The sequence below is a fragment of the Trachymyrmex septentrionalis genome, unplaced genomic scaffold, assembly GCF_001594115.1.
Source record: "Trachymyrmex septentrionalis isolate Tsep2-gDNA-1 unplaced genomic scaffold, Tsep1.0 scaffold14, whole genome shotgun sequence".
NCBI classification, from domain to species: domain Eukaryota; kingdom Metazoa; phylum Arthropoda; class Insecta; order Hymenoptera; family Formicidae; genus Trachymyrmex; species Trachymyrmex septentrionalis.
This window is the reverse complement of record NW_017304543.1, coordinates 3,749,482-3,760,199: the sequence shown is the minus strand read 5'-3', so window position 1 is coordinate 3,760,199 and position 10,718 is coordinate 3,749,482. Positions and strand designations below refer to the sequence as shown.

General features: G+C 34.3%; 1 protein-coding gene across 4 annotated transcripts in view; it reads right to left on the bottom strand.

Moving 5' to 3' along the window:
* Positions 1-10,718, bottom strand: part of LOC108745531 (retinal guanylyl cyclase 2) — a 45,523-nt gene that overhangs the window by 5,625 nt on the left and 29,180 nt on the right. For all 4 annotated transcript variants that reach the window (XM_018481714.1, XM_018481715.1, XM_018481716.1 and 1 more), the window contains exons 7-19: positions 9,415-9,781; positions 7,793-8,091; positions 7,249-7,354; positions 6,584-6,686; positions 5,319-5,507; positions 4,462-4,542; positions 4,200-4,376; positions 3,669-3,828; positions 3,029-3,178; positions 1,945-2,116; positions 1,378-1,518; positions 941-1,133; positions 491-662 (exon numbers count right to left, since the gene is read on the bottom strand). In XM_018481714.1, coding sequence (XP_018337216.1) covers positions 491-662; positions 941-1,133; positions 1,378-1,518; positions 1,945-2,116; positions 3,029-3,178; positions 3,669-3,828; positions 4,200-4,376; positions 4,462-4,542; positions 5,319-5,507; positions 6,584-6,686; positions 7,249-7,354; positions 7,793-8,091; positions 9,415-9,781 — 2,310 coding nt within the window. The remainder of the gene's footprint in view (positions 1-490; positions 663-940; positions 1,134-1,377; positions 1,519-1,944; positions 2,117-3,028; positions 3,179-3,668; positions 3,829-4,199; positions 4,377-4,461; positions 4,543-5,318; positions 5,508-6,583; positions 6,687-7,248; positions 7,355-7,792; positions 8,092-9,414; positions 9,782-10,718) is intronic.

The window sequence follows — 10,718 nt, the reverse complement described above, 5'->3', positions numbered from 1 at the left end:
ACAGCACGGGCCTAACGAGGAGGAAAAGTAAATTTCTTTCTTTAATATATTTCAATCGAGAAAACATAAAAACGTTTTTGCGATAAAAGAAATGCTGATAAAAAAATGCAGATTATTCGGATTTGCTATTTCAGCACTGATTTGATCAGCGTAATGTTTAGAGACGACATAAATCTATAATACAAGCAAAAAAAAAAAATCAATCGACCATTTATATAAAACTTGTTTCCATCGCAAAATTGTCAAAGTTAAACTTAATTAAGAGTTAATTGATTAAATATTAATTAATCAATTAAAACAATAAGACCTTAATCATAATGAATTGTATTAGCTTTTTAACAGCCAAAGAAGAGATGGAAATAATATAAAAGTATCTAAAATAGAAATTCTATCTTCTGATTATTCTACTTTTAACAATTATGAAACAATTAAATTAAGAAATGATTACGAAATGATTAAATTAAGTATAGAAATTATTTAATTATCTAACCCGTATGAAGACCAATGCGTAACCTAAGCGGAGTGTCCGGAAGGTGTTTTAACTTGAACTTTCCACTCTGATGTAACAAATCGAGCGCCATGGTTGCTACTTGAGTTGCATGATCGGGTATTCTTACTGGGCAACCGCCTACAACCATGTAGGCATCTCCGATAGTTTCCACCTAATCGAATATGCATTCTGTAATATCGGAATCCAACAATCTTCTAACAAAAAAAATTTAACTTCAAAAAAATATGAAATTTTGAAAAAGCAACATCCAAATGCCATTTTTATTTAAAACATATTTTTTCTTAATAAAATTATGCTTAATATTTTATTATTTTACATTGTGCATTCTCTTGCATATATAATTAAGTTACTTTATCTTTATATTAAAAAATTATTCATAAAGAAACTTGTCGAAAAACAATATGGCTATAGTTGTTTCATTACGATTACCTTGTAAACCGTATACGCATTAATCGTGTCGTCGAAGCAAGTATACAGATCATTGAGAAGATCAACCACTTGAAAAGGCGTCGATCGCGCAGATATCGTCGTGAAGCCAACGATGTCCGAGAAATAAATGGTGACTTCGCGAAACTCTTCAGGGTCGACGGGCATGCCGAGCTTCAGTTTTTCGGCGACCGAACTAGAAATATCGAGTCAAATACGCTAATTTTCCCAAAAATATTGAAATTAAATCAATTTGTCAGTTTAAAAAAATTTTTAAACGAATCATCAATTTTTAAAAAATACATCAATTTTCAGTTCTAATTCTTAAGCAATTGAAAAATGAATTATTAAAATTTAATGTCAACAATAACTGTATCCGGTCAATTCTGACAACATTATTTTCATGAAATAATAAAATTTTAAATGTTTCCGTTGTTTACCTAGGTAACATTCTATTCAATAATTGCTCGGTCTTTTTCTTCTCCATGTCAAGTTGTTCCGTACGCTCACGAATAAGTTCTTCCAGATTATTCGAGTACTTCTCAAGCATTTGAAACATTGTATCCACGAAGTTTACCTTTCTGAAAATAAAACGCGATGTCTAACAGCAACATCTTTTCAATTACTATCAAAATGTACTTGTTTTATTAAGTTACATGACATCAACAATTAAAAAATAGATATTTCTTTGAAATTGATAAAAATCCTTTTTCTAAATATATATATAAATATATATATTTTTTATAAATATAATAAATAAATTATTTAGTTACTTATTAGTTAGTTTATTGACACAAGTAAAAATTCGTAACTAATATTATTAAAAATAAAATCTTTATAATCGAAACTAAAATTATATTCAGTATTATTGAATCGTGAGTAGATCTGCAAGAAATGGATTTTGACATCGCAGTCTTTGACTTTCAGTCAAAGTTATATCCAATATTTCCGTTCTAAAGGCACAAGGCACAGTGCCTCGAGTAAGTATGGTTGGAAACCGATTTTACCTCCCATGATTTAGCTTTTTGAAGAGATCATGTACGTCATCAAAATCGGGCCTCATTTCAGCGGTTTCCGCCCAGCACTGTCGCATAATGTTTATGGCTTCCGGTGGTGCAGCGCCTTTGCTGACCGATGGTCTTATTAGGGGTGGTGGCTTCATTACTTTCTCGATTATATCTGCGAGACAGATGAAATGCCTAACATTTCAATCCTCAAACGTAATGACTGTAAAGCGTTAGAATTTCAAATCGCTGATAATCAACTGCACGATTACAAGATTTTGAAGGAGTTCCACGTTTGTGAAATAATTCTTGAATAATCAATATCGATAAATTAGCAAGTACAGATTTAATTTATAGTAAATTATAAAATCTGAGTTCTAGTTATGTGTTTGCCGTTAATCATTTTATCGGAAAACGATACATGTCAAGAATTAGCTTATTCTTAACTCATTTCTCATTCATTTATCACAATTCTATTTTTTCGATAAATATAATTTACATAAATGTATTATAATATGAGACGTTTGCGGAGTAATTATCATATTAAGTATAATTTGCATTAATCCTGACCTTGAAAATCAATAATTTATTACAATTAAAAATAATTGATGAAAAGATATATAAGCACATTTTTCTCGGTCTATTTTATTATTTCAGTCTGGAATAATAGGAAAAATGGATCTTCAAAAATTTGTTAACCTTTACGCACAGTAAATGCTCACAACACAAAGAACAAAATTTTGTTTTTATAATTAATTTTGTAGTTATATTTTTTAATTGTATGTATAGAATTAAATTTATTCTCTAAATTCTTTGAAGTGAAATCTCACTCTAGAGTGAAAATTAAATCAGTTTTGAAAAAGAATGGCCCAATTTTCAATTTTTAAGAGTGAGATAAAGACATATCTAACACAATCTCTAAGTTTTAGAGATTACGTTAGTTATGACTTTATGAGATAAAGGAACGTAAATGAATTTTAAGCTTTCTGAACAACTTTTCAATTTCCTTTTCTAGAATTAGTTTTTATTTTAAATAACTATACGTGAGGTGCTGTGACTATCTATTTACAAATTGCACACACATTACCTTCTGGAGATAGGGCGAGCATACAAAATGGTTCTCCGCGAACAACGACTTCTTGCATAATAATTCCGAAACTGTAAACATCTCCAGGCTGGGTTCCCTTTTTCTGTAAATTCGGATGCCTAAGCAATTCCGGCGCAGTCCATAATAGATCTATCCAACAGTAAGCCGATGATCATTAACAAAATTAATAGTGACCCGCTTATGTTAATTTTATTCTAATTCTATTTTCACTCCCCTGCTATAATCTTATCTTCTAAAGTAATACGAAACCCTGACTCTCGGCCCCCTGAATATCTTCAATTAGTAAAGCATGCAGTTTAACTTTTAATTAGTGAAACTTTATAACTTAAGTATCTTAAATAGTGTCTCAAAATTCTAAACACCGCGCAAACACTTAAATAATAGCACCTTGATGAGTGCAAAATGCAATCTTCATTCAATTCAAAAAGTAAATCTAAAGATAAATTTATAATAATATGATATTCTTGAGGAATTGTAAGAGATATTACAGCCTTTCTTGTTTATCCAAGTTTTAATTAAGTTTCATAAACAAATTTCCGTGTTACGAAAAATTCACATTGAATATACGCTAAAGAAGGCATAATGAATTAAAACAGAAGTCGAAGCAGAGCAAGCATACCTCGAGCTGTTTTTACTGGCGGTACTATATTCTGAGCTTCATAAAATGCAGGCAGACCGTAATCGGTAACTTTTAAGACCCATCTCGCATCGATCACACAATTTCGCGACGTGAGATAGCCGTGGACGCGTATTGGAGTGCTGTGAAGATATTTCATACCCTGAAGCAAACAAGCCATCCAAAATTATCATAGTTTCGAAGTATATACAGAATCAATATCAAGTTCGAAACTTGATATTATTAACAGACTTCTCATCAAAATAAAAATTTAAAATCTTTGATCATTTTATATAATAATTTAAATATTTTTCCAATTGTATATATAATTGTATATACACATGTTAAAAATTCAATTTTCGATATTAATTTTTATATTATTCTTATTATATAAATTAATAATAAAATAGCAACGAGATATATAAACGCATCCCACAAAATTTTTTGATCTTTTCTAATCTTTCTGGTTTCTCGGAATCTTCTTGGCGATATTTGGACTTATATTTAACGTATCGTGTTCCAGATTGTACTTACCCGTACAAGATCGGTAAGTAAGGATAATCTGAAGGACCAGTCGAGTTTAATCTCATCCTGAACGAGTACGTCCTCCAGGGAGCCCCTCGAGCAGTACTCCGATACTAGACAGGGTCTCGTGGGTTCGTTAAGGCATCCAATCAGAGGATTGAGGTTCTCGTGTCGCAGTCCGTGGATCTGCTCAAAAGTAGAAACGTGGAAGTGGAGAGAAACTTGATCGAATCTAACTCAGAGGAATGAATAAAAGGATGTGCGCCTTTACCGTGACCAGCACGTCCATGGCCTTGCTCTTCAGTTCGAACGTACCTTGAAAGGGCAGCTCCTTCAATTGAACCAAGTCACCCTACCAGAAATCAAAACGGATCATTAACTCGAGCATTAATATATATAACATTATATCCATCGAATCTCTACTGACTTATATCACCCAGAGAAAAAGAGTTTGACATTGAACTAGATCGAAGATTAGCTCGCAGCTGTTAGCAACGCGTTTTAATACTGTCTTATCAATCTTCATTAGGTAAAAGGTTCATTAGGCAAAAGGTTCTTATCGCACCGATCATATTCCAAAACTTACGGCATTAATCAGCGTCACCGTATGACTGACGTCTACGACGCGTGGAAATGAATATCGATATATGTCTCAGAATATATATTCTTAGCGCTGTCGGATAATACCGTGCATCATGTCAAGCAGAAAATTCTCGGAAGTGATCAAGGGTGAAATTGTTTGCAAGGGTGAAAGTATACAATGTAGAATACCGATAATGCCTTGAAAGCAGATATAGGACGTCCCAAGTCTTCTTTTTCCCCGCACTGATTCTCGCTCTAGTCTCTTTTTATATACACATAAGAACGGTATAAAATTGGACACTAGAAAATATTGGTGAACTATTCCCACGTGTCTATCATCGCATGTCGCATTCCTTGTAAATAATATTAGTAGACCCTAACTGGTTCAATATGGAAACTCGTTCAACAGAGATTAAAATCTGTAGCCAAGATCGAGGTGAAGAGGATCGAAGACGTAGCTTTCAAGTTTTGCAGACGAGAGGTGGACGCGAAGTGTATTCGGGCGTGATTGTTAAACGGCACATCGTGTTTCATACATATACTCACGTTATATCTAGCGCGAGGGTCCTTGAAGAAGGTATGTCTTGGTATGTTCCCGCCGCTAGTCTGCAGGTATGGCCTCAGCGAGTTCACGCTTCCGAGCTGGAGCAGATCCGGTTTCTCGACTTCCGGCCCGCCAAACTCCTGCAGCTGCTGCAGCCAGCAGCACAGCATCGCCTCGATGCCTTCGTCTACCTGAGAACACGCACGAGTCGTGTGCGATAAAGTGTGTCTTATCGTGGAAGTCATTTGAACGTAAGATGGCAAGGTAATAGATTCGAGCTACAGAAAATGTTTACCGAAATCTCAACTCCGCCTAGTCCTTGACACAAAAAAAGCTGTACCTAAATATGGAAACGAGAAATCGAAGCTAGGTAATAAAATGCTCTACATGCTTAAATAAGCTATGCGGAATGATGTGCGTAAAACATTCATCGTTTTTGTTTTATGCTTTACAGATATCTCTCTTATATATATTTCTTTATAGTAATTTCTGAATATAAATTTCTTTCCTTGAGGAAAAATCACATTCTAGAAATATGAAATGCACATCATTCTTTTATGTCAAGCATGCAGTCGTTGAATAGATAGAGTCCAAATCATAAAAAAATATCACTTTTTAAAGTGAAGATTACGACGAGTATTCATAACGTTTAATGTACTAGTATAGAGGTGCTTAAAGTCCGCTCAGCGATTCAATTAAGTCGCGTGAACTGGTATCACGGTGTGACATTTAGCATTTTTGTCAGCTATTTCTACTACGTGAGACAAATAATTTAGGAGCTCATATAGCGACCATTCTCTCGGGTAAAATATATATCCTATCAAGACCATAGCAAGTCTTCTCGTAGGGAACGCCTTCCGTTGCGTCATATTAAGAAGAATTTCTCCCGCAAAGTAAAGTTAGTCCGCAATGCTAACACGACTTCACATTTCAACGACGGTGAAAAATTGTTTTCACCATATATGTAGGACATCGGATTATGATTTTGTTTAGAAGTATTATAATAAGTAAACACCACACAGAATATAACAGGTAAACACTATGGAATTTTTATAACAACGTAAACTTATCGACAGATATTAATATCTTTCACGCCATTTGCGGAATATTTCACATAGAAACGATCAAAGACATTGATAAAAGAAGCAACTAAGGAACTTCATTAATAACTTCAGTAACTCTACGCGAGGATTCTTTAATCCTTTTGGCGGCACTGAAAGGAAAGGATTAAAAGCTCCTGTCATGTCGTGAATAAAATTCCACTCACCGTTCTGGAATCTACTGGAGGCACTTGAGGAAAAACGAAGTCCGACGTCGTTAGAATGATTTTGTACGGACCTTTGGACATTCTTTTCTTAAGCAGTCGTTTCCTAGAATAAATTTGTAACGTATCCAGTATTAAATCTTAAGAATTACAAGGATCTAAGAATTTTATGAAGTATGTATGTATATAAATGCTTGAAAAATCGTTGAAAATTTCAGAAATATTTTTATCGAATGCTTTCTGTCTTTTGTATATTATTATAAAATTCTGTAGCGATAGATAATTTTAATCTGTATTAAATAATACAGATTTAAACATATCTTACAATTAATATATTTAGTAATATATCTTTTGCTTATATTTAAAGTACTTTAGTATTAAAGTATTTTAATCAAATTGAAGATAAAATTTAATAGAGCGAGAAGATTTATCGTAACTTGTCTGTTTTCTAATAATTCAATAAAAATTACAAAAAACGCTAATCAATTTAAACCAAAACGGACATATCCTTGGAAAACTTCCATTAATTCTAAAATTATACATTTGCGCATCAGAAATGAAGAAGTATTTCTGGTGATTAGGGGCAATGGGAGCGTTGACGCATTTTCTACGGTTTGGCTACGGGCTGTGAACGATGTGATGTATAACGTGATAAAGTGATCGCTCACCGGATTATAATCGCGACGGCGATGGCGACAAAGGTGAACAGCAGCGACCCCAGAATAATAGCTACGATATGTGTGGTACGGAAAGAAGACATGTCGGCCAAGCCATCTGTTAAATAATTAATGCACAGCATTACCTCATTAGGGGTTATCGGGCGATATTTTCGGAATCGAGGGAGCTGTCTATCGATCCCGATCAGAAAGGTACAAAGGGAGGACCCTTCCTTAGCTTTTCCCTATACCGCAATTACCCCGTCCTATTTTTGACAGTAACTTCCCCGATCGTATCGCAAGTCAGTTGCACCAGCATCGTGCATTACAGATACAAAAAATTCAATAAATATTTACTTTCCTTTAACGTCGCTTCCATGACATATGCATTGCATTATTAATTGTACATCATCCACAGAGGGATTGGTTTACACCGCGATTTTCCGTTTGAAATATTGTTCTCGGTGTCATATTAATTATACGATAAAATTGAGAGACAGATAATACAGAGAGACAGACGCGATTGCGTTTATTATTGCATTTTCTGCGAACTTACTCGGGCAATCGCCGTCGACGTCGCAAGACGGCAGATCCGGCCCCTCGATGTTGAGAAATGCTACCGTGCTTGGCGTCAGCTGCTGGACCAGCAATTGCTGATGCCGTTCGACTACAGCAAGGATTGGCTCCCAGCCGGCGTCGCGCCAATTCATCAGGGCATACGTGTACATCTTGTTGTTGTGGTTGTCAAGACTGCTGTTATCGCGTGTTAACACGGTCAGTGATTCGTTCAGTCGATCGAACAACGCCAGCGTCGCGTAATCTTGCGTGCCGTTAAGGACCTTCTTCACGTCATACCTGCATAAAAAACCGAGAGAAAGCGTCTCTTGAGAAGGCGACGTGGCGTCGCGACGCTCTGCCGCGTCCAGGACACCGCAGGCTGTTCTCATAAGTTAATCATGGGGCGAATTACACGGATCGACGCCTACAATTAACTCGGCTCGATTATTCGACAGGCGCGATTTGTATTATAATTCAGGATCGTCATGTTCGGAAGGAATTTCGTAATTACGGCCTTAATGCGTCGATCCGACAAGGGAGATCTTTCAATTAAGGTCAACTCCTCAGCTGATTTCTAGACAATCTATATATATTCCACTCGAGTTCTATCTATTAAGTTTATGTTAAACAATTAGTGTAACTCTAAATGTATGTAGAAATATGACGCACTTTAAATAAATTGTAAATATTTTCAAACTAAAAAGGAAACGAATAATGTTTGAGTATTTTAAATATTTCAATTGTTTCATCATATTTTGCAATCATATTTTTTGAATATGTTACCATTAATTTACCGTAAGATAGTAAAACGTTTCATATGTGATGTTTTTGCCCAGAATTATACATATTTAATCATTATATATAAGTGCCTTTAAAAAGGTAAAAGCTGTTGCTTGTATTACGGTGTATTAATATTTTTTTGCGTATATTCTGAGGATCTAAAACTTCATCTTGGAAGGGTTATCCAGGCAGCATGGAATTTTTGCCATTATAAATCTTCTCTAGTATTAGTACTTATATCCCTTCTTGTTAAGAAAATAAGCTACAAGTGTTCTGAGGAATAAGTGATTAATTACATAATTTTAATAAGGACGTTAATTAATTTGCCAACATGACTGCAGAATTATTCATGATCCGTTGCTACACTCTTGCTCAACTACGACGTTTGCGGATGACTTAATTGCGATTATTAATAATAATTAAGACTTGAATCTTAACTTGTTGATCCATTTCTAAAAAAGTACATATTCATGATACAGAGAGAATTTTATTCATCACGAATGATACACTATTTATTATGGAATAATGCAATGAAAACAAATTTTAATCCAACAAGGAAAGCTATGAATATTATAAGACTTTTTGTATTGTTTTCAAAATTAATCAAAAAAGGGAAGTTAAAATTGATTTTATTATTTATATAACATTTTATTAATTATGAGTAAAACTACATGTATATAACAAAGCAGTCTATATACTTTGCGTCAGTTAATATTTCGAAGAATCTAATTTTATATTCCGTGAAGAAGCTGCACTATTCCTCGGCTTTAGAATATCCTAAACTCGCAACTATTCACATCAATAAAATATCCCTGGTTAACACCATTAATGATTGATTACCTCTGATCAAGCGGCGTAACCACAAGTAGATTTTCTATCGTGGTGCTGCTGAGATTCCTTGGTGGGGCGAATCTTCGTGCGGTATGCTGCACCCTCTGCATTCTCTCGTCTCTCTCCGGGGTCGCATACGGGCCAGCGCGAGTTACATTCGAGGTAGAAAAATTGGAAGACTGAGTAATCGCTGAGTGGACCAGAGTTGTTGGATCAGTGGAGAGCGACGAGTCGTCTCTCGGTAGAAAGAGGTCGATATCCTCCGTATGGACCATCAGGATGACGGAATTCTGAATGTGCGTTTGCCACGCGACGTTCAATTCGATCAGAACGCGACTCGTCATCTCGTCGAGCAATGGCAGACAGAGCACCGTAGCTGGCACAAAAAAGGGATCAAGCTAGTTTGCGTGCCTGGACATACATGACGTATGTAAAAAGGAATATGAAATACTCGTGGAGGTAAATAAATAAAAAGTCCAAACGAAAGAGAGTTTGGACAGGCAATTTTCAATCATAACGGAATTATTTGTTATTTAGTATTATTACTTGCAATTATTTATTGGATTTGATTAATTCAATAATTATGGATAAAGAGGAAAAGATAGAAAATATATCTCTCTTTCTAATTCTTTTAGAATAAGAGTTAAGGCCTCTCGAATATGGCCCTGAATATCAATGTATGAAAAATTACAGTGATACTGTAATATTATTTGGAGAATTGTATTTAGGATCTATTACAGCATTTTGGTCTCATTAATAAATCAACCTTAATTTATTAGTAAGTTCTATGTGTTTAGTTTTGGCATTAAGAGATTAGATTCAGTAGTATGGTAACTGCCATATATTTTAGACATGATCACTAAAACGATTCGTTTAGTACATATATCTAATAGGATAAATATTTGATAAAATGTCCAAATATTTCCGACAAATTATTAGTTTTTTTTATAAAAAGAATATTAAAAAATAAAAAATATATTTAATCAATACTAGAAACGAGGAAATAGTAAAATCCATCTTTTTTATCACAGATTTAGGTAAAATCACATATTTGCCTTTACGCACAACATACTCTTTACTCTAAATACAGATGAAAAAAAGAATAAAAGGACGAACAGAGGGAAAGGGCACAGAGAAGAGAAGGGTAAATCATAGAAATTGATATATTGAAGCTAATGACCAAGAGATGACCAATCGAGATTAAATAGCTGTATATCTTTATAATCCTTTCAGAGATATACATTAAAAATGAAGATTTTAATTAAAATGTTATAGAGAATATTGAAGACGAAGCACTATATAAGACTAATTAA